Here is a 25836-nt window from a genome sequence, read left to right on the forward strand (position 1 = left end):
TCCAACCCTATCAATCCTTGTGCTTCTGTACTGCATGCACCTATTCTCTTTTTATTTGGAAGAAAACCTGCAATATACACATAAACCATTGTGTAATTATTACCATGATGGAACATGATCTTATAACATCTCAGGACACAGTTAAAGCAAATTACTCCTATTAAATTGGCCCTCATTCCAAAATACCCTTTTTGCTCTTAGCGATAATTCATTTCTTTTTTTAAGGTTCTAAACGACATAGGTAGCATCCATCTTAATTAGTCGGCACATTCCGGTGAAGTAAAGCAATTATCTGAGGCTCAAAGTAATATAGTTGGAGACTATTGGCATTAGAGTCTTTCAACATGTGATGTGTCCTTAGAATGATTTAATGTTCATATGTATGTTGTAGTGAGTTAATAGTGTGTTAAATACTGATTTAAACCCATAACCAGAGAAAGTCATTCTTGGAATAGTCACCATAATACACACAGTAACTAAAACGAACAACACAAAAACCTACTGTTCCAATATTTGCGATATAAAATGTAATAATATCTGGGTAGCTCAGCTTTAGCATTTTAATATAATTGTATAAAAAGTAGTATATGTCTGTTAAATCATTGTACAAATCTGAAACTTTATCATTTATATAATGGTAATTACATTCTGTTTTAATATGATTTTTGTTTTATTGCTAGTTACCATAAGCTAAGATATATCCTATATTCAACTAATTAAAGCACATTACCACAATTCCCATTTTATTCAGTGGGAACTACTCTCTTTTCCCATTTTTTAAAGCTCTGAAAAGCAGGCTTTCCTAATCTTTATGTGCGGCATACATCAATGCCACAATTCCCCGCTAATGTGTGTTGTGACATCATTAATTGACAATCCATCAGGAAACCAAGGAAATTAAGCATGTTAAACATCTCCAACTCACCAAGGCCCGCCATTTTGAGTGAGCAATTGGAAAATTGGGGAAAATCAACATGTTGTATTTCTCAGATTCCCCAAGCCAGTCAGCTGCAATATAGTTAGTTGCAGCAATCAGTCGCAGATGTCTGTTCCCCAAATACCTAATGGTATATTTAGATGACATTAACCATTGTAGCCTATGGGGCAATTTTGCAAAGGTATAAGCAGGAAAGAATGATAGCATGATCGCTGGAGTGGGCTTTTATGGAAACCCCCGCTGCCACTTATACTGCAAATGCATGCCATTACCTGTGGCTAGTGCTTGATTGGAATCAATTTCAAAATCAAAGCACACCTCCAAATTATGCAAGAGCTATTTAGGTAGCTGGTATTCTGTCTGTAATGGAGTGGCCAGCACAGTCACCAGATCTTAACCCCATTGAGCTGTTGTGGCAGCAGCTTGACCGTATGGTACGCAAGAAGTGCCTATCAAGCCAATCCAAATTGTGGGGGAGGGGGTTGCTTCAGGAAACGTGGGGTGACATTTCTTCAGATTACTTCAACAAATTAACAGCTAGGTCTGCAATGCTGTAATTTCTGCAAAAGGGACATTCTTTGACTATAATTTGCAAAGTTTGAAGGACAAAATTATTATTTCAAATAAAAATCATTATTTCTAACCTTGCCAATGTCTTGACTATATGTTCTATCATTTTGCAGCTCAGTTGATAAATAGAAAGTCAGTTTTCATAAAACACAAAATTGTTTGGGTGACCCGAAACTTTTAAAAGGTAGTGTATGGGTAGAGGAACCAGTCACAGAAGAGGAAACATTGCTATTTGTGCTGAGCATGAGAATTTCTGAATGTTCATAAATTACTTTTTGGTGCTGTGTTGCTTTTATTACGTACTCATTCTAATTTATTTAACACCACTGAAAACATAATTAAATTGATCTGGACCACAAAATTCACATTTGCAATTAGCAATCAGTCAGATATACATATTTATCAGCACAAACAGATGTTCTGTTAATGCAGTAATACCTTTTGCCATAGCTGTAGAATCAAGCACGTAGCAAATAATACACAGAGGAAATTGCTAATTGCAAAAGTAATTCCACTAATTGCAAATTATCTGTGGTACTTTTAACTGTCCTATTTTAAGTCCTATTGGCTGAGCAACAGGAATTTTACTGAACTGCAGATCATTCCTGTGTAATTATTACCCATATGTGTTTGGAGATCCTTTTGTTCTGTAAAATTAAAGGATAAACATAGAAACATAGAATTTGACGTCCGATAAGAACCATTTGGCCCATCTAGTCTACTTTTTTATCCTTCAGGTAATCTCAACATATTACATTGTCTATGCAAGATGTTTTACATATTTATTATATTATTATATTATTACTTCATGTTTCATATATATTTAATTTAGCATTATTGTTGTGGTGGTAAACAGACAAATCATTTTTGGGCCTATAAAGGTGCCTGTGTGTACTGTATCATACCCTCCAACATGACCCATTTCATTAGGTACAAAATGATCTGTTCCTGGACTTCCCTGCCAGTGGCAGTTACAGAGGTTGGACTCCAGTACAGTCCAAAATTCAAAGAGGGGGGTCAAATCAACTGCCAGTGAGTCTAGGACAGTGATGTTTGGACAAAGCATTAGGAGTGGCTCCCCTTTTTGAATATTGGACTGTGCTGCAGCCCCAACTCTGCAACTGCCACTAGCAGGGAGGTCCAGGAACAGAGCATTTTGTACCTAATAGAATGGGTCATGTTGGAGGGTATGCTGTATGTCCCTTTTGCACTTGGATATCAAAATGTACCATCATTAATGCAGTTTACAGAATACAGAGGGCAGTAGTCAATGCCTTTTCGCAAGCTGTAACAGCGAGCAGTGCTAACTTCTCTCTGACACTACTCGCAGGTCAGTATACAAGTGACCCCCCCCTGCACATGCCGTTTCCACCCCGCTGGGTTATTACAGCGACGTGGAAACGGCATGTGCGGCCGCCAAAACAGCGAGGCTCCTTGCATCCTCTGGCAGCAAGGATTCCCCCGGAACATTGAATAGGGTAGCGGCTGGTGCGGGGGTTAAATGGTGAGGGTCGCTTGTTTTCAGCGATCCTCACCATTTAATCCCCTCGCCGGTCGCATTGAATATGGCCCTTAGAATAACTCTTAATTTACATCAATTCATATAAGTTTATTATAAACATTTACTTTCAGTTTTCATTAATGTATATATATTACTTAGTCCTTTCTACGTTGTCCATTGCAATTTTTGTCCATTCAATTCTAATGTGTTTAATTGTGCATTTTATTAACACAACATTTGCCTAAATCATTACAACAGGGTTGTCTAAATGAATTACCAGTTCCTAATTCAATAGCACATTAAAGTTTACATTCAAATCAGACTAGGCTTATGTTTTTAAATGTTGTATAATATAAAATTCATACAGTAGATCTCATTTAAGTGTATTGTGCAGGAAACCAATTGCAAATTAGACAGGTATCTTCACAACCTCTACAATTACCGCCTGACAACATTTAGAATACAAGTTTCTAAAAAAATATTTCCACACTTTCTCACTAAAAAAGCAAAACAAAACAACCCCACCTCCACAAAATATTATCATATATATACACTTGTTATTCTAGAGGGAATCTCCTTGCGGAATAACTATTGACAGCATCAACAATGATGGTTCCTGCAGAGATACAAAAGCTTTTTATAACGATTGAAGAAGTGAAACTTTGAACAAAAATACATTCAGATACTTTGTTTTTTTCCATCAGTCAAATATGATGCAAAACCCACACAAAATACTCACATTGAACATGGCTGACAAAGTGAATTAATGCAAAGCTATTTTTCGTGCTTGAGTACATTAACCCAATAGCAGTAACTAGTGTTTATTTTCTTTAATTTATACCGTTAAATGTGAGAATAAATAATATTTTGTTTCTTATTTACTCTTTACTGGTGTTGTGTTGCTACGATATTCAACCTTTAATATGCTGTTTTGAATCAAGATAATCAAATCACCTTGGCTTACTATATGTGCCTGTGATACAATCTCTAGCAGTTAAAACCAGAAGGCCAGTTACATTACTGTCCAATCAGCAGTCAGAGTATTGTGAGGCTCTTACACTAATTAGCAAATGTTCACAACTACCTACAGTACTATTATGATTGCTGGAAGTTGTGTACTGGTGATGTTGGTAATTAGAACAACCACACTGGTTCTCAAGTGTACCAAGACAAAGGGGGTAGTACGCATGTGCGAGGCTGTGCTGCTATGAAATCAAGCACTTTTTCTTTTCACAAGCCGTTTCCAAGGTGATTGACAGAAACTAGGCGCTTGGGGGTAGAAACCGTCCGTTTAGTGGGAGTGATAAAAAAATGCAGGTGTGCCTAAAAAATTGCACCCTATTACATGTGCGAATTTTGACATGTGTGATTTGTTGTGATTTTTTAGCTGTCTAAAAATTTGCACCCTATTACATTTCGCTCCGAGTGTTTATCCTGAAATCATAAAGCATTTGCAAAAGTAATTTTAATCACTAGAATTGTGACACATTTATTGGTACTTATATGTTAGTTGGGCGCCCACTAAGCTATTTGCTTAGTTTTACGTGTCCCCTTGTGGGGATCGCTACGCTCGCCACGCTTCGGGCTCGGTGGCTCGCTGCGCTCGCCACACTATATAGAATGAACTCCACACGGACATGGATAGTGGGGGTATGAGCGTACTAACTATAGTGGGCGCCCAACTAACATATAAGTACCCATTAATTATTATATCAATGATATTTCCTCATTTTTATATTTTAAAATAAATATTATTTTTTTGAAGGTATTCAGGAATCTCAAATCCCAAATGGCCATTCTTTACCAGGAAGAGACTTCCTTCGGAAACAAATGCGGGGAGACCTCTTTACTCAGCAGCAACTAGAAGTATTGGACCGGGTGTTTGAGAGGCAACATTACACTGACATATTTACTACCAGTGAGCCCATCAAACCAGAACAGGTATTATTACTAATTTTTTTCTTCATACTGTATTTCAGCTTAAAGTTTACACCTTTTTTTATTTTATCTTGTTGTGAGGAATAAAAGATTATGTGACTTTTATTACACTATAAGCAAAAATTAATCTATTATATATCTGTAGAGGTGTTTTATAGATTCTATATAATCCAGACATCTGGCTGATATCCTATTAGCAGCAGTGATTAACTACTGATAATAGGTTTGTCGGGGGCTATCAGAGCCGTCCCTAGCCTAAATGACACCCTAGGCAAGATTTTGGCTGGTGCCCCCTAACAAAGCCACTAGCTCCGCCTCTGACCCTGCTCCCCTTTCCCAGCACCATCAACCCTCATCATAGCAGTCATCATTTTGGTGCTCCTACCTGTAATATTTTAAATAGAAACAGCGCACACATTTGGTGCGCAGCCCAAACAGGGGTGTGTTCTTGCTGGGAAGGGGCATGGCCACACAGTAGTACCTCCAATTCAAATTATGCCACACAGTAGTGCAACTTTATTCACATTATATCATGCGATGGTGTCCCTTATTCACGTTACATCACACAGTAGTACCACTTTACCTTATGTACATTACTCCTCACATTATTCACATTATACCCTTAGAAAAAAATCCTGAGAAAATATTGTATTTTAAGCACCTTCATGGCCAAAGTGCAACCCATCACAAAGCAGTGTGTGCTGGGCAGAGGAGAAGAGAAGACAGCTGCTGCTGTCACTTAAGGGGAGGAGGCCCGGGGGCCCCACTGAGCCCTTTCATCAGACTTTGGCCTGGGTAATTTGTACCCCCTACCCCTTTCTCTTGGCACCCCTGATAATATCACACAGTAATGTCCCTTACACATGACACACATTATTAATGTCCTTATAACCATAATGCCCTTACACATTATGCCAACCTTTATTAATGCCCTTCATACACATAATGACACACATAATGCTCCTTACACATATGTTGCACATTATTAATGCCCTTATACACATGACACGCATAAAGCCTGTTACACATGTCGCACATTATTAATGCATTTATACATGACACACATAATGCCCCTTACACATATGCTGAATACTATTGCACAACCAACCCACCCGCAGACAGCACTCTCACAGCCGCTAACACTGTGACCTCTGCCTCTGCTTGGATACAGATGTTTCCTCATACATCCTGAATCAAATAGGCCATGCAGCTCCTGGCCAGTTCTGCTAACGTTGGGTGCCTTTTTTGCTGAAAATTCATCTTATTTGCATTGTTATGTCCAGCAGACACAAGGAACTTCCATTGATTAAAATGCTATGTGGCATGCCTATATTCTGTGTGCGACTGTGGCTGTACCTGCATACGGAATGCTATGTTACAGTGATTTCCATGAATACACTATTTCATATGCAGATACAGCCTCACTCACACACAGAATATAGGCATGCTGCATATCATTTTAATCAGCAGAAGCTGCTGATGCCCCTACGCATTCCAAATGCCCTAGGCAATTGATTAGTTTGCCTATGCCTAAGGCCGGCTTCGGGGGCTATGCAAACAGCCCTGATAACTGCTATTTATTCAATATTATGCTACGAGTGCCTGAGGTACCCAAAGCATAATCCGCAAATAGCCAACCCTCGGAGCCATAATAACACATTTCTAGTGCAAAATTACTATAATTGGATATTATTGCAAGTAATAGTGTACCAGCCATGGTTATAAAAAAAAACTAGTTTTAAACCTAACTGAAACATAAGTAATTATTTCAATAAGCAATATTACATGACCACAAGTTACTTAAAATAAAAATGGTTGTGGTCAAGAAAAAGTACATATTTCATGAAAAAACAATTCTAGAATAAAGTCCAAAAATATTTATGAAAGTGGATGTATCCAGCACTTGGGGTGCCAATAAGGTTCAGAGTTTGTACAATCCAATCCCAGTAGTAGTAAAGTAGACATTCTTAATGATTGCTTAGTAGAATGGTAACTCCACTTTTCAGTCACAATGCATGTACAGACAATGTCCTGTTTTACCAGAAACTGATGAAAGATAGGGAATGAATGTTAGCTGTTCTCTAGAATAAAAGCATATTTTGTTTCAATGATGACCATACTTTGCATTAATAAGTATAAAACAGAAAAAAGAAAGCATAAACATTAGTATGCTCAGGTAAATATTGTACTGAACACAGTAGATAGCTACAGTATATACAGTCAGTGGTGTAGCTAGGTTTCACGATGCCCGGAGCAAGGGCATGTTTCGCGTGCCCCCCCCCCCCCCCCGATTTGTAGTAGGCAGGGCTCTTGCGCTGCGAAAAAGGGGTGCGGCCTAACATTATACCACACACTGTAATGCCCATTGCACAATTTATTGAACTTTGTAATACCCATTACACATAAAGCCACATGCCGTAATGCCAATTACACATAAGGCCACACATGATGGCCATTACATACTATATAACACACCGTAATGCCCATTACATACCATATAACAAACCGTAATACCCATTACCCATAAAGCCACATGCCGTAATGCCAATTACACATAAGGTCACACATGATACCCCCATTACATACAGTACTATTTAACACACCGTAATGCCCATTACACATATGACACATAAGTGCCATGCTCATTGCAAGGAACTTCATGCTTGATGCCAAGGGGCTTCATGCTCAATGCCAAGGGGCATCATGCTCGTTGCCAAGGGGGACTGAAATAGCTTGTTGCCAAGGGGGACTGAAATAGTTTGTTGCTAAGGGGGACTGAAATAGCTTGTTGCCAAGGGGGACTGAAATAGCTTGTTGCCAAGGGGGACTGAAATAGCTTGTTGCCAAGGGGGACCCCCGCCTGCTCCCTGCTCTGCCCGGCTGAGCTGCCCCTGTCCACAGCTATTTTTATTTAAGTCTCCCACTGGACCGCTAGCCAATAGATGCTTGCGGTCCAGCAGCCATCAATGCTGCTTCTGATTGGCTGCTGGACCGCAAGTACCAATTGGCTAGCAGTCCAGCGGGAGACTTAATAGCGGCGAACAGGGCAGTTACGCTCAGCCATGCAGAGCAGGGAGTGGGCGGCATAGGTGCTGGTGGGTGCTCAAGCCAAAAATATAGGAAATGGCTTCATGGGGAAGGGACGTGTCCACAAAATAAGGCAAGCAATGTTCACTGGGTTTACTTAACCTTTTATGACCTCCCATGAGCCTTTGTCAGTGCATGGCCAGACACCAGGCAGGCACCCCAAGAAAATAAAAGCTGACAAGCCTGACAGGACTGGAGTCAGTGCTGTTGTGGAACTACACGTCCCAGCATGCCCTGCCACAGATTTTAGATAATGGATTTCTAAAACTGTGACAGGGCATGCTGGGACGTGTAGTTCCACTGTAACAGTGGAACTACACATCCCAGCAGTTTTAGCAATTTTTCACATGAAAACTCAAAAGCCTGACAGGACTCACTGTAGTCCGATACAGGGCGCCGGGCGGTCCTGCTCCTGGCAGCCTACTCCACTCCGCTATGCTGCATATGCGGCTCAGCCTACTCCACTCCGCTATGCGGCTCAGCCCAGGCTGTGTCGGGCGCCGACGTGCTGTGTGATGGGCGGAAGCGGAGGGAGAGGGAGGGGGGAGGTTGGAGCCTTCGGTGTGCATGAGGACACCTAAGTGTGCACACTGCACGGGGCATGCTGTGCACAGCAAGGCAGAAGTATGCTGCTTACCGGTCACACGGCGGCGGGACTCGGGCGGCCCGTGGGTGCTCAGAATCGGCGCCTATGGCGGGGGGCAGGGATCGGGCTGCACTGCTCCGGCGCCATTTGATGTATCTGCGCCCAGGGCGTGTGCTCCGGTGGCTCCACCCTCCCTACGCCCCTGTATACAGTATGAACATACATTTAATAGAAATAAAACTGGAATTACAGTACATTCAATTCATATGTTAATATTTACTTGGTCTCATGATTGTGTAGCCAAGCTTAACACTTTATAAAATGTGTGTGTTGTTTAAAAGTCAAAAAAAGCCAATAACTTATTCTATTATTTTTACTATATTAGGAGTTTTTCTCTAAGGTGTGAGTCTATTTGTTAAGCTTATTCTTATCCATTTGTTGTCAATAAGTGTTTCAAGGAAGTTTTTAGGAAATCTTGAAGTGGGGGTATGGACAAGTGAGGGCTGTAATTATGTGTGTGCTGAAGGCATGCACACTTTGGAGAAAGAATATGTCCTTAATTGTAGTGCACCACATCATATACCCCTTATACACATTATGCACCCCGATCTGTGGTTTGGCTCTTGATGAGAGGCCCACTCTGCTTCTGGTCTGGCTACGGCAGCCTTCAAATCTGCTGTGCAGCCACTCCTGATCGGCTAATGGTTTGAGACAGCAGTGGTGGTGTTCAGTCAATGCTCGCGGTTCTGGTATGCCATTTCAGTGTATACCGGCCCCCTTTGAGCACTGTATATATTGCCTATTGAGAAATATTTAATTTGATTTAAAAACATTCTTAAAATAGTTGCTTGGACTTACACATCAATTGGGTTTTTAGAACCATTCTTTTCTTTACAGTTTATTGTCTATTAGTGGTATGTAACAATTAAAGCTTTTTGCGTCATATGAGGTGGAATTGTCATTTTATTGAACCTCAAAAGACCATTCAAATACACCTAATTATGCACAAATGTTATTTCTATTATTTGGAGTGCCAGTACCCACGTTATATATATATATATATATATATATATTATATATAGTCTCGTAGGAAGGAACAGACAGCGGCACTCCAAGGGTTTTCAACAACGTGTATTAAAGCAAACCAACGTTTCGGGGTATCATTCACCCCTTTGTCAAGGTTTAAGTGCAATAACAAGAAAATAGTGACTGGTGCTTACCTAAATAACAAAGTGTGACAGAGACAAATCACGTTGCCCAGCATGCTGGTGCTGCAGGACCCGGAAGTGTGAGCACAGGAAGTGCTATGTGGCAGGATTTCCTGTGTGTGAACAGCACATTGGAGTGCAAGCTGCATGGTCTCCATGGAGACACTGGTGAGAACAATCATAGGGGGTGTGTGCATGTTTCCAGCTAGCCGCTGCGTGATTGGTCTCTGCCTAAAAGACAAAGATACACAGTAAAGTAAATGCAAATAGCAAAACATAATAGGAGGTGAAAAAGACATTCAATGTATTATATATACGCGTGTATCTAGTGCTATATATTGGTGAGAAAGACATATCATATAAAAACATGTCGAATAAAAAACATCTACACAGGGTGTGGGTAACACTTCTCTCTCCGTGGGTAAATCTGTCAGTCTGTAAGGACTTGCATAAGGTAAGCACCAGTCACTATTTTCTTGTTATTGCACTTAAACCTTGACAAAGGGGTGAATGATACCCCGAAACGTTGGTTTGCTTTAATACACGCTGTTGAAAACCCTTGGAGTGCCGCTGTCTGTTCCTTCCTACGAGACTACCTGTTTGTTCCAGAAGGCACCCAGGTACTGAATCCCAGCTGAGGGAGTGCCAGGCCGTCTACATCTCTCTCTCTCTCTCTCTCTCTCTCTCTCTATATATATATTTAGCTTGAAAACATTTGTACAATCTATTCATCAAATGTAACATAAAATGCATACACACTAGCGATTTGTGAAATTATATATATATATATATATATATATATATATATATATATATATATATATCCAGGATAGGGCTGGCACACTCAATTACAGATACATCCGCCTGGGGTTGCACATCAGTATATATATATATATATATATATATATATATATATATATATATATATATATATATATATATATATATATATATATATACTATTGTTTGTTCAGTGATGTAACCAGGTACCCCCACTTAGCATGCACAGATGACAGGGGATTGATATAAACCTACGGGAGTGTGTTTGATTCATACCACACACACTGGGTGATATTTAAAATGATATTGTTCGTAAGGGCCAACATGACTGAAATAGTTTAAAAAAATCGATCAGTGTGTATACATGTTAACAGTAGTTCCTCTACATTTGAAATCTTTTTTTCCAATTCACAAGGTACAAAAAGTAATATTTGATGACATGAAATTTAAAATTTTCATGCCTTGAAATGTAAGCCTATATAATAATTGTATCCATATTCTATTAAAAAAATATCTATCTATCTATCTATCTATCTATCTATCTATCTATCTATCTATTTATCTATCTATCTGTATGTAGCCACCTTTTTATGGTTTTGTTATTGATGGAGTGGTTTTTTATATGCTTATTATTGTGTCCTCTTTTGTTTTTTCAGAAAAATTTTAAGGGTATAAGAGAATTTTTGGCCTATAACTCAAATATTTCATATATACTTTTTCACATTTAAAATCACTGACCCCATATACTTGAATAGTGATTTGCAGCCTTTCATTTAACTGTTCCACTCCATAGCTTGTTCTTTTTTTTGCAGTTGTCTGTTAATGTATAATGGAAGAATTAATGGTTAAATGTTTTCCATTTATTGCGACATCAATATATCTTGTTAAGCGGAACCATGAGATTAACAACTTGATTTGTTCCTAGGAGAGATCACCGACATGGATTAAATTGATAAATTTACAAGCAGGCTTGCATTTAAAATCCACTTGAAAATTATCTAGTGTCTTTGTGTTGAGCACAGTGTTAAATAGTGGAAAGTAGTTTCAAGGAATCTATTGCAATGTAATTTAAAGTTAATTATAATATTTGAATAGATTAGTTAAAATGCAGTCTTTTTGTTTCATTTCAAGAATATATTTATTTACATTGATTCCTTCAAACACCAATCTGAAGCAAAACTGCATAAATTTACCAAACTGCATTTTCCCACATGTTCATTAATAAATATGTTTTTAATGAAATCTGCACCTTATGCAAATGAAGGCATATAAAGTTATTTCTCAAAATAATTCCAAATCAAGAATTTTAATTCAGAAAATCTAACAATAACATCCATAGGTTATGTTGTGTAACATGCTAACATGTATTGTTACATTCAGATCCAAGTAATATTTATCCAACCTTGTTGAATCAAATTTTTCAAACAATGCAGGGGTATAACATGTTATCTGACAGTAATATATATATAAGTAATTTATTTACCGTTAAAACACATTTGCACATATATGCAGAATAAAAATGTATGCAAAAAATAAATTAAATCAAAGACAACAGTTTTTGAACCAGGCATATCTCGAGATGTATGCACTTACACCCTATGAAGTGACATATTCATGTGGCTGGTGAGTGTAGTTCATACAAAAGTTGGATTACCCTATTTATACACACAGCATTCATAATGTATTAAAACATGGGTCTTCAAACTGTGGCCCTCCAGATTGTGGAACTACATGTCCCAGCATGCCCTGACAGTTTTGGCATGCTCTTATAGGAAAAAATGTGGCAATGCATGTTGGAACATGTAGTTTCACAACATCTGGAGGGCCACAGTTTGAAGACCCATGTATTAAAATATCATACAAAAACTGGAGGAAATATTATTGTGACAATTAATTATTAAATAAATTAAACAAACAAACTGACTATACAAAAGGCAATGAAATATAAACTTCACTTTTAAAAATTAAATGGTCAAGTTACCAGGAATATAAAACGAATGTATCCAAGTCAAAACATTGCTCCAGTATGACTAGAGAGATGGGGGTAAATTTTAATTTAACATTTTCTAAGATGGGAATTCTATTGAATATGGGATGTTGCCCATAGCAGCCAATCAGATTCTACTTATTTATTTAGCACCTTCTAGAAGATATTAGACACAATGTGATTGGTTGCCCATAACAACATCCTATCTTCAATAGGACTCCTATCTTAGTAAATTTACTTCATTACATACACAGGATCTATAGCTGGCTTACTTCTAAGGGCAGTATTCAATGAGCAAAATCGCGTTGTGCAGTGAATCCTGTTTAGGATTCGCTGCACAGTCGCCGTGTTCCAGAGGGCTGGAACCTTCGCTGCCAGCCCTCCCTGTCCCTGTATTCAATGCCGCTGGGTCTCGCTGCCCCTGACGGCGAATCTTAACCCCTGCGGCAGATGCCGAAGGGAGCCGGGGGACGGCGGCAGACAGGGAGATGGAAGTCTCCCTGTCTGCCCCAGAATGTATGTGGGGGGAGGTGGGCTCCCCGGGACCCAGGCAGCACAAGCTGCCCCCGGGGAGCCAGCAGGGGACCGGGTAGGAGCCGCTAACACTGCTTCCGATCGTGCATATGTAATGATCGGGAGCAGTGAATATATGAATATGTAATGAGCAGCTCTCGGCTCCCTGTCCCCTGCTGGCTGTTATGTGTAAAAAATATATATATATTTTTTTAAATTAAATATATATTCATGTGCTGTAAGCATGCCCCTTCACAGAATAAAATTCCTGATTTTTTTTACACCAATTTAAAAAAAAGCAAAACATTATTTTAAAAGTTCACATTCTACTTCACCATGAAAAGATGGCGATTGCTAGATGGTGACACATGGCGAAAATCACTTAGAAAGCAATTCGACATCTTCTCATTGAATACACTCATTGCGAATCACATTGAAAAACCCATTGAAAAACCACAGTGAATTGCGGAGACTATCAGACGGCGAATTGTCTGTTATTCAGTGTTCGCAGACGGCGAAAAGTGCATGTTAATAGGGTGTTTCACTTTTTGACACAAAAAATCACCTTCCAAAGTGAAAATAGCACAAATTCGCCATGAAACATGGCGAATTGGCCTCATTGAATACTGCCCTAAGTCTGCCTTTCACCTGGTTTTAATCAGCCACAGAACATGTATGATTCCTTTATTAAAAGAGGATTCCTCCACATGCTATCTTCAATAGAAGATATCCATTGTGACATCTGGTAAAGGGACAGGAAGGGGTGCTATCTGTTTGTGTATCAATTTCTACAGTGTTTTTTGGCTTCACTGAGGGAGAGTTGGAGTTTTTTTTTCCGGATTGATGGAGGTTTTGGTGTCTGTGTTTACTCTCAGTGGAGGGAGGTGAGATATTACGTGACATGTGGAGGTTTGTGGTTTGCCACAGCAGCTTAAAGAGCTTGGGGCATATTGAAACAAACAGTTTCCACACAGGTCTAGTGATGCATTAATCCTGCATATTCTTGTGTTGGTTTCACTTAAATTTGATTTTGTGCTGCCCACATGAGGCCACTTATAGAAATTTTTCCAGGGCCACTTTTAGTTCCCAATCCACCCATGCCAAGTGTTATTGGCGTCCTGTGTCTGACTTCAGCTATTCCTAGTGACCTGTTTCTGCCTGATCCTTGTGTACTGCTATTGGTGATTCCTGGTTTGACCATGGCTTCCTTGTGACCTGATTCTTCCGGGTACTTTTCCATTTATTTGGTTATTACCTGGCTTGTCGACTGCGCTTCTACGTTTCACAATGTGTTGGGTGCAGCTAAGTTCATACCTCCTATAGGAGGTCCCTGATGAAAACCACCAGCATATGGCAAGCATCCATGATACTTTTGTGTGCTGTAACCCAGAAATATATTGCCTTTAATGTGGATTGGAGTAGTGACAAACAGGAATGTTGCAAGGTTTTTTTGCACCCTAGGTAAAACATCAACTTATTGCTTCCACCACCACCCACACACCAATACCTACTTCCCAGAACCTCCAAATTAAAGTTTAAGGAGGCCTCTTAAAGGTCCAACATCTACAGATTGCCATAAGTTCAACAATTATGCCTCTCTCAGAGTCATCCTTAATTTTGTGATAGTCAGTCTCATTGGCATCCCCCTCCCAGATTATGTAGCCCCTAATGCAGCTGGCCCTGTTTCTATATCTACATACCCCTTCTTATTAAACATGGGATTCTCATTTTTTGTACCACTCTGTTATAAGGCCCAGTATCAAATTATCATGCGGATAAATCTGCCTAAATAGTTAAAACTATTTCTGTTAAAATGATATTGTTGGAAAAGGTACACTGTCTCTCTTAATAACATTTATCAGCTGTAAAATACTGTGCTCTGGGTATATTGAGAGAGCATATTAGTCACACAATGTTCTCCCTTTTGTGGGTTAAGAAATGTAGATTTTCCTCTAGTTTCTGGCAGAATCTAACTGCTGTCAGGATGCTGCTTTCTGCTGTTATCAAACTGCATGAATCTGCCCTCGCTCCCCTCTGTCTGAATCTGTGTTCACATGAGATGGGAGTAGGAAGCAGGTCAGATTCTTAACTGCTCTTGTCACTACTACTGTAAGATTCACTAGCTATTTTTTTCTTTCTGTGTAACCATATGTCTTGTTAAGGAAGAGTGGTGCTAGTGTGGAAGATAGGAGAAACATTCAATCAGTATGCAGTGCAGTTTAACATAAAAATAACTGCCTTTTGCATATGCAATATATACGTTTTACCTACATTCTGGGAAAATATACTGCATGGTGAGATATAGAAAATAGGTGCTCATGTTATTTATTACTTTCATATTTCAAAACGGTCTCAATTTTCATGGGATACTGTCCTGTATGTGGTCATAAATGTCCCGTGGTAGGGGGGCAGTGGGAAGTCACCTTTCTCTCAGCTGCTTTGCTTAGCAAAGCATCTACTGTATTTATGGGAGACAGAGGGACAGGGGAAAATGGCAACATAGCACTGGGCATGTTCCCATGAAAAAAAGCATGTGGCTCACAATAGTGGCATTCATGCGAAGCCATGCCCATTTGAACAGGCCACACCCTGCAGGGGGGGGTCCCAACCCTGGGAGTCTTAATGTTGGCCTAGATCAGGCCTAGAAGAGGGCCTTCATGCCTAGAAGAGGGCCTTCAGGCCTAGAAAAGGGCCTTCTGCCAGCCCATCATACATTTAAGGTATCCATATTCCTATGACACAGAAAAAAACTCACCAAGACCAGTCGTATAACTGTCCCAAGTAGTGAAGAATCAATCTAACCCATGTATTGGTGGTTTTAGCACCTCAAGACCAAATAGAGTGACAGTTACTGCTACTGTACTCTGTCGCACATAAAGCTGGTAATATATAAAAACTTGGGAACCATATTGGGTATATATGAAAGACACTCCACCCAGAAATTACTTGTAACCTAACATACTACACACTAAAACACACCTCAAACACTTGATATGCTAATCATATTTTAACTCACACTAGCAAGACACAGTTGTGGAATCTACTGCAAACAAATAAAATGCTTCTTAATATACCTTTTGGGGGTTTGCAAGATTGGCACTGCGCTCACTAGTGGGGACTCTAGGTAGCTGCTGGTCTCCAAAAGAGGGGATGGCCACCCTCCAAATACAATATGGGAACAGGGGTTTGCGGAGACCTGCGCTTGTATATATGTTTTTAGATAGTATAGTACACCACTACAATGTTGGATAGTGTCTATAAGTACCTGTATGCAACAACCTGCAGATGCAATAACAGTGCTGTAACAATCGGTGAAGTTAAATGCTTTATTTGCTGGATAGCAAGGAAAATAAAGTCAAGGGGGGGGTGATGTGGGGCTTGGGCTGAGGACAGGGGTAGATCGTGAGGGCAGGGGGGGTAAAGTCACTCAGTGGGGTAGACGAATCAACAGTTCCACTGATGCTGGATGAAATTCCACTGCTGAGGTACCGTGGCGCGGGAGGCTGGCGTCCCGTCCTCCACGCGGTGCACGCTTACCTTGTTTCTCAGGTCCCTCGATGTTGTGATCTCTTGCCTGTGTCAGTAGATGTTCCCCACGGCTGGCACGGATCAGGAGCGGCGTGCAGAACAGGACGGCGTCGTCAAACTCCGCCTGCTTGCTAGCCGGATCGCGAGCCGGATGCTGTGCGCTCAACTCCAAGGGTGGAGGAGACTAGGTCTGGAAATTTACAGCCCACAACCTATTTCCAGACCTAGTCTCCTCCACCCTTGGAGTTGAGCGCACAGCATCCGGCTCGCGATCCGGCTAGCAAGCAGGCGGAGTTTGACGACGCCGTCCTGTTCTGCACGCCGCTCCTGATCCGTGCCAGCCGTGGGGAACATCTACTGACACAGGCAAGAGATCACAACATCGAGGGACCTGAGAAACAAGGTAAGCGTGCACCGCGTGGAGGACGGGACGCCAGCCTCCCGCGCCACGGTACCTCAGCAGTGGAATTTCATCCAGCATCAGTGGAACTGTTGATTCGTCTACCCCACTGAGTGACTTTACCCCCCCTGCCCTCACAATCTACCCCTGTCCTCAGCCCAAGCCCCACATCACCCCCCCCTTGACTTTATTTTCCTTGCTATCCAGCAAATAAAGCATTTAACTTCACCGATTGTTACAGCATTAATATACCTTTTTCAGTGTGCAAAAATGCCCCATCTCCATGAATGTACAACTACCAGTCATAAGGAGAATTTACTTTAAAGTATTTGATAGATGGTAGAATGCAAATGTATAACTTCTTGGATATACAGCTGTACACCAGTGGTAATTTTGACAAGGATTATCAATAAAGTTTTAGTCAGTCACTTTCTTATAATTTGACTAAATTAAATGTCACATTTTTGTAAATTTTTTATTTTCATCTTATCAAGATTTAGTCAGTGGATTTTGATTAACGTTTTAGTCTAATTTTAGTCAATGATTTAGTCATAGCTTTGTAGTTTATTGATACTCTAATGGATTTTGCTGAAGAACATTTCTTTATCATTGCCTTGAATACTTGTTATACCTTTCACTATGTGTTAAGTAATGTAGGTATCAAACAAGTACAACACAAATGCTGTTTCCTTCACAGCTGGTCATTTATTTTCTGAAAATATCAATTCAAAATACAATCATTTTTTAATTAAAAATGTTACTTTAAATAATTAAAGAATACAATAAATCACTAGAAAAATACAAAGAAAAAAAAAACAAAGCCTGATAACAAATTAGCAGTAGTAGTATTAGTAGTAGTAGTGCTAGTAGTAGTAGCAGTAGTAGTAGTAGTAGTAGTAGTAGTAATAATAATACAGTACTAGTCTACTGCAAAAAATTAAGCTGTAAGGAAGTATGATATAATATATACTGTAGCTATTTAGCTAAAGTTAACTAAATAGCTAGCTAGCAACATTAGCTTAACACTACTGTATAACAGGATGACTCATCTCAATGGGAAGCAATACATGGGGAGGTATGTGGTGAAATTGTGTGCAGTGTTAGCTGCCACTTTTGCCCTTTAATTTGGCAAAAATTTTTTTGCTAAATTCTGTAATATATAATAAGACTAAGTCTAATGTGTTTACTATGTGTAAAATTAATTCCAGTGACACTTTTTGCAAAGAAAGAAATCTAGAATTATTATTAATTTAAATAAAAAGTCACAACTACACAGCCCATTTTTAAGTGGTGGTTTTTACCTATGGGCTGCCCCCAGGTAAACTCTGCTACTGTCTCTGCCTAAGTGAAGCCAAATGCAGTCAATGAGACTATCAGTATTGTGGCCAGTTCCTGTCTGCCATCACCCAGAATGGCAGTACGCTGACCTTATCCTGTCTTGATAACCCATTGGCCAGTGACACCGACAATATATTTCATTTAATTGAAAAGTGATTTCTATTTACTCGTTGTTCTAACGAGCGGATATTAAAAATCTGGTATAACCCACATAGATGTGCTGCCACTATACAGTGGTACTGGTATCTGGACTACCATAGGAGTGACTTTTGATCATTGTGTACTATGTTTTTATGTGTCTTGTATGGGGCCCAATACATTGAAGGAGCTGGGGGGAGGGGCTTATTGTAAATATTGCGTTCTACTGTAATACAGGGCTTGCAGGTGATGTTTTTGTTTATAGTTTTTAGACAAAATTATAATATATTTCAATATACAATTAAATAGCACCCCCATTAGACACCCCCACCCCACCCCTGCTGGGTTTTTTTTGTCACATCCATTTAGCAGTTTCTGTGCACTGGCACAAAAGCTGGGACTACTTAACTGCATTTGTCCCCATGCTAAAAGCTGCCAGCCAGCCCCTGGCCGCCACCATACAGTATGTATACAAACAGGTTTGTGCTCCTGTTTTTCCATACTCCATTCTGTTCATTGCTGGATCTGGCACATCCATTGTATATGCCCCTTTTGTACCTGTTGTACATATCTGTAAATCATTTCTGCTTGGATAATAAACAGAAGACATTGTTAAGGTATTTTTCCTGTGGACTATCATCACACACCACTGCCACCTACATGATTTAGGGGGTCTGCCCATAAAACACCTTTATGGGTCCCATTATGCCCATTTCATTGATTGGTCATATTTAAAAGATAGTTTGGACCTTCCTTAGCCCCTTTGGTTTTATTGTATCTGTATTTCTGTTTAACTGTTCACTATTTATTTAAAGTTTTTGTATTTCACTAGGATCAGAACAGGCAAGTTACAATGATACATATGTTATGAATTATTATGTTATGAATCTTATATTATTTGATTTTCTATTGCCATTTATGATATCTCCTTTCATACCGTACCTTTGTACTATATGAATTAATGTTATGATCTACCATTAATGTCACAACATTGTACCACGGAGCACCTTTACAGTCTATGACTAATATTAAGCAGGGATGCTCTGTATATCAATGAGATCTGCTTTGAAATTGACCACTAAAACTGCTTTGTTGGACTGCTAATTTGTCTTATGTCTGGGACTACTGCAAACCCCTTTATTCCCTTCAAGCCTTCAAGAGAAAGAGGGAGAGAGAGAGAGAGAGAGAGAGAGAGAGAGAGAGAGAGAGAGAGAGAGAGAGAGAGAGGGAGATAGGGAGCAGAAAGGAATCCTTCTATATTTACTCTCAGTGGACTATTAAGCAACACAGGCTATTAATTTGGCTTTTGAGTCTTCACTAAAGCCCATAAAGGCACACAGTTGTCAAATGGAGTTCATTTTAATTTCCTTTCAATCACAGTAAATTATTCAGGTGATAAATCAGCTGGGGCAGCTCCTGGCTGTAATAGAAACCCTAATTCCTGGCTAATTATCCAGCCCCTTGCTGCCAACAGATCAATACGCTACAAAATAGAAAGGGCCGTGGGTTTGCAGCAGAATAGACAAAGACAGAAAGACAGCTGGGAAAATTGTGTCATCAACATGACCTTTTGCGAAGTTCACAGGTCGACAGGGGTTAAACAGCACAGATTTTTTTTTAAAGGAATGTGCGCACATTAAGAGGCTAGTTTGTGAAGTGTGGTTGTCGCATAATACAGTTCTGGATGGTCTCGGAACACATTGTCATTTGCTCATCGTGAATGTGTCTCACTGGTTTGCCTATAGGGATTAAGTAATTTTTTTCTAACATAGACCAAGGTTGTTCATTCATCATGTCAGTTCTGCCCTTGACCTCAGTCCTTCAGAAGAGGTTACTAGAGTTTTGTAACCAACAGAATTTCCATACTAATTATTTTTAGTTGTGAACCTAATGTAAGCAAGAATTGATTTGGATGTTTATGGTAAAGTTTCAGCATATTTTGAAATGTTCATTGCTTGAAAAAAATTAAAATAAATTGAAATAAATGAATTTCTTTTTTACTGCTGATAAGAATTGCTAGCCCATTTCTGCAACAGAATTCCACAAGCATTTTATCATTATGGAGAGGGTCACCTCATTTATTTCATATTCTCCTCAATTACTGCTACTATTCACAACCTAACCCCCTATGTTAAATATTAAAGATGTACATATTTTAAGTAAAATCTACTACTGAGTACAAAAATAAACATATTACCACTTAGGTCTGTGAATGGTATATATATATATATATATATATATATATATATATATATATATATATATATATATACCATTATTTAAATCTCTTTTTAATGTGGAGATACATAAAAAAAGCAATGCAAAAAAATCCCTTGTTTTGACACCTCATTTGTAATCCCAGGTCTCTCTCCATGTCATGAGATGGGCCGTTTCACCGGCTAATGTGCTCTAGACCCTCTAATGGCTTTCAAATGTTATTGACAGTAGGTCAAATGAATTGGGTTTGAATATGACCTGCAAGAGTTTCAAGCCTCTGCAGTGATCCACTCTTAAATGATCCATGACTTTAGTATGTCCACTAGGTATGCTAACAAATTGCTGGGAGCTGAAATTGCGTTATGCAAGATGTTCAACTCAGAAATATCCCCTTGTAATATATGTATATTGTTTAGCCGAAGGGATTATTTGATTTGTTAAGCTGTATTCAGAACCGCATCCCATTTCAATAGATACTGCAGATGAAATATTAATGGCGTGTGGTTTATGCATTTTATTATTTGGTCCTCTGCATTTGGAAGAAAATAAATAGAGAAGCAATAGTAAACAATTAACTATCTAGATCGGGAAAACACAGAAACAGGGACCTTGTAAAATGCTGGAATAGGAATATTGACTTGCCACCTGCAGTTTGTTAAACTATATAGAAAAGAAAGATAGATAAATCTATAGCAAAACTAACAGGCCTGTTGACTTGCTTAATGAACTGCAGTCTTAATGCAGAACCTGTTAATTTTAAGTGAAAGTACCTCATTGACTAAGTCACTCACATTATGTGTTTCAAGTGACAAATATTGATTTGTAATTAGAATTTTTTTTTGTATGTGGATTTAATTATCAGGCATACAGTAAACGGGTGCTGGATTACTGCCCGACAGGGGGGATCTCGATGGTCAGTATACCGATGCCGGAATCCCAACTGCTGGTGCTCCAACAGCTGGTGCTGACAGGGCCTATTTTACCTTGTGGGGATCCACGACCCCCATAGAGGTAGAATAGAACCTGTAGCAAGCGAAGCGAGCCGCTGACCCTGCAAGGGTTTTTTTGCGCTCCCCTCCTGTCGGAGCACCGGCAGTCGGGATTCCAACCGTGGGGACCCCCCCTGTCAAGCAGTCATACCACACCCACAGTAAATATATATATATATATATGAGGAAAGAAGAAAAGTTCAGAGTGCGCTATGAGACTAATAAGCATGTAAAAATGTTTTTTTTATTTGTAAAAAGCTTTGTTATGAAACAACCGCTTGACCATATGCTGTGATAAAACCACATACAAAAATGGACTAAATTGTAAACTTGGTTTTATTTTATGTTTATTCAATTTTATACCTAAAGGGTAAAAAACTTTTTACAAATAAATTTTTTTTTTTACATGCCACACTCAGAACTTTTCTTCTTTCCTCATCTCTAAAAATGTCAGGTCCCACCTAACTATCTGTCAGAGTTGCTGCTTTATATACAGGAAAAGCAATGTGGCACTCCAGAGCTTTGAAGAAGTAAAATCTTTTATTTTAGCAAAACAATCACCAACGTTTCAATGCCGGCTAGGGCATTTTCATCAATTTTTGATAAAATAAAAGATTTTACTTCTTCAAAGCTCTGGTGTGCCACATTGCTTTTCCTGTGTCCACTCCTGTTTGGAGGCACCCGAGTACTACAAGTGATTAGGTGTCTGTGCCGGACCCTGCTGTCTTGTATACGTATATATATATATATATATATATATATATATATATATATCGTCTTACTTATAATTCAAAGGGCAGTATTCAATGCTCCCGATTCACCGCTTTTTTCGGCGAATCGGGCTGTTTTCACTCCTTGCGGTTAATCTTTTTCACTGAAAATCTGATTCACCCTATTCAATGTGCCGGACAGTTCTCCGTTTCATGCTCGCTACAATTCGCTGGTGGATTTCAATGGGGTTTTCACTGTGATTCGCCGAGAGTGTAATCAATGCTAGGATTGAGAATTGCTTTCTCCATGATTTTTTAAATGATTCACCGTTTAGCATTCAACATCTTTTTAAGGGGAACTGGAATGTGATCTTTTTAAAATAAGGGGGGGGGGGGGGGTTGTGTCAAAAAAAATCAGTCATTTTATTCTTTGAAGGGGCATGCAATATGTATTCATGTGCTTGCAGCACATGAATATATATATATATTTTTATTTTTTTTATTTTTTACACATGACGTCAGAAGGGGAGCCGCTCATTATATATTCACTGCACACTGGTATTGCTCATTACATATGCACGAGCGGGACCAGCACAGCGGCTCCCTCCACCGCCTCTCCTGCCAGCTCTCCCAGGGGGCAGCTTCTACTGCCTGTGTCCCCGGGAGCCCTCCTTCTCCCCCACAGTGTCTGGGTTTATATCTCCCTACCTTGTGCCGTCCCCCGGCTCCCTGCGGTATTTGTCGGGTGGGTTAAAATAGGGTGAGAGGGAGAGAGGGAGGGCTGTCAGTGAATGCTCCAGCCTTCCGGAATGTGGCGAATGTGCAGCAAATCCTAAACAGGATTCTCTACACATAGTGATTAATCATATAGTATCATAAAGATTATTTGATTAGCGGATAAGTAATAAATCCAATAAGTGTCATAAAATAAATATGGTTATATTCATAGGACCAACATGTCCATTATAGAAAACTTTTCACAGTTCTGTGCAGTATATAACAATGGCTTCTGCATTGAACTTCAAGATTCTGTGATACTGTCTCCTGAGCCGGTTAACTTTAAGATCTTCATCTTTAAGTTTTGAAATGGCCCAGGAGAGATATAGTAAATAATGAGTAATTATGCTTTATTTGCACAAGAAATAATTACTACAATTTATTTATAAGGTGTCACAAAAATCTGTAGTGCCTAATTGCGGGGAAATAGATTAAACAAAGACATACCAACAGTCAAAGTCTTGCACATACCAGAAGCATAACACTACACATAATATATCAGAGAACATGAAAAAAGACATTGTCTAGGTCCAAAGTCAATAGGTTGACCACTATTGGTCGACAGGCAGAAGGTCAACACATGAAATAAGTCGACATGGTCAAAAGGTCAACACAAGCAAAATGTTAGCATGGAAAAGGTCAACATGGGAAAAGGTCAACATGTTGTTTTTCACGTTTCTTTTGGTGTCAATATTGACATAGGTCAACAAGGACACCATATTAGTGTACCTGATCCCCTCCCGTGGTTTGCTGTGCATGCCATGCTTTGGGCACAGTATAATATTCTCCCTCTATGGCCACTGGAATTGTAAAGAACGAACAAGTTGTTTAAAAAAAAAAAATCATGAAAAACTCATGTTGACCTTTTGCTAACTCATGTCGACATTTTCATTTGTCAACCTTCTGCCCATCGAACCAATAGTGGCCAACCTTTTGACTGTTGACCTAGACACTGTCAACCTAATGACCGCATACCATATCAATATTTGTACAGGAATAAAAAAGTCCAAAGAGATTATGGTAATAGGTTCTCTGTAAATGTGCATGTGTATCTTATTTCCAAGAAGAGAGCACAGTTATTTATTTTATATTTTATATAATTCCAATATAACTTTTTGTAAACTTTTGGTGTGTGTTATTGGACCGATAGCACTTCTGGTATGTAATAGTGAAAGTATCTGCATCATATAATCAGGATTGATATGGTAGAGACTAGTGGTCAACCAGAGTAATCATATTGTTTATATCATTTTATTATATACTTTGCATTGTTTTTGTTGTTATTGTTTGGCCATACATATATACGGTATATTAAAGAAGGAAAAAAAATCACTGTTTTAATATGTCACTGTTGTATTCTAATTTATAACATTATTGAGCAGTGCTTCTAGGTAACCTGTGGTTACTGTACATTTGGCCTATTTATTCATGTGCGAAGCCGCCTGGGGAAGTTCCTGTTGTAGCATTCATGCAAGTTTGTCAGGAAGAGTCAGCTTGATGATCATGCCATGTACAGTAATTTGAGAAAGGAACATTCAGGAAGGTTGCAGCAGCAAAATCCACATATTAAATATATCCACATCGTGAAAACCCATGAGTGCCCATTTTTATCTCCTTGTGGTGAAGGAACATGTTAAACACCAAGGCATTATATTAATTATTAGTTGTGCCAAATATATATATATATATATATATATATATATATGTATATGTATACTGTATATAGGTGTGTGTGTGTATATGTGTGTGTTTGTGTGTGTGTGTTGGCCGATGTTTTAACCCTTTAGTATATGTCATAACTAGTAGTAACTAATTAATGCTTAGAAAATCTTAAGGAGGTGGGTATAAAGTGTTTAGACAATAGAAACTAAGTATACTGTAATGATTACATGAGTATATCCACATTTCATACTGTACTATGTTAATGTGTACACAAATATGATTATTAACAAAGTTTGTCATATCTCCATTCTCTTCACTGTCAGTATCATAACACTACATACACATGGTTTGCTACCTTAAGGTTCAATAGAGAAGGATAAGAGGAACATCAGTCACTGTGTTTGGAATTACAAAAACACATAGTAAATACAGTCATTAATTGTCTAGGTTTAGGCTATTTTGCATACATACAGTATATAAGAACAAGATCAGAACACGATCACAGTGGGGGTGATCTGGTTCTGAACATTACCTTATGGTTTCAGCAGGTCCGTTGGCTCCCACGTTTGGAACAGGTTGAGTTTTCTGGCGGTTCCGCAGCTCAGTGGCGCGATTTTCGACTTTCTCTTCATCATGAGCCCCACAGCCGAACCTCGGTAAGTCCACGTGCTTTTACAAGCGAGCTGGGAAGACACTTGCTTTCCAAATTATCCTTTCTTTCTGAGGATTTGTTGCTGCAGCTCATCAGCATTTTCACTTTAAAGGAACGCACATTTGCAAGTATACTGTGTCTTTTTTCTTAAGATTGTTTTTGTTGGTTGTCCAACATATGAAATTTATGTTATTTTTGCTTGTTTATATTTCTAAAGAGGCTACAACAGGTATTATATGTATTTTTATAAGTTTCCAGTTAGTATTTGAGTGCTACCATGCTGTTGAAAAGGTTGCTGTCCATGGTGCTGGAAATACT

General features: G+C 39.1%; 1 protein-coding gene across 8 annotated transcripts in view; it reads left to right on the top strand.

Annotated features, from left to right (window-relative positions):
• The window catches only part of PAX5 (paired box 5), a 254571-nt gene that overhangs the window by 126289 nt on the left and 102446 nt on the right, over positions 1-25836 (top strand). For 5 of the 8 annotated variants that reach the window (XM_083179807.1, XM_083179784.1, XM_083179815.1 and 2 more), the window contains exons 6-7: positions 4774-4949; positions 25412-25522. In XM_083179807.1, the coding sequence (XP_083035933.1) occupies positions 4774-4949; positions 25412-25522 (287 nt within the window). The remainder of the gene's footprint in view (positions 1-4773; positions 4950-25411; positions 25523-25836) is intronic. The other 3 variants (XM_083179826.1, XM_083179820.1, XM_083179794.1) reach the window with 2 other exon arrangements.

Source organism: Crinia signifera, chromosome 1 (genome assembly GCF_055691185.1).
Source record: "Crinia signifera chromosome 1, ASM5569118v1, whole genome shotgun sequence".
In the NCBI taxonomy this organism is placed as follows: Eukaryota; Metazoa; Chordata; class Amphibia; order Anura; family Myobatrachidae; genus Crinia; species Crinia signifera.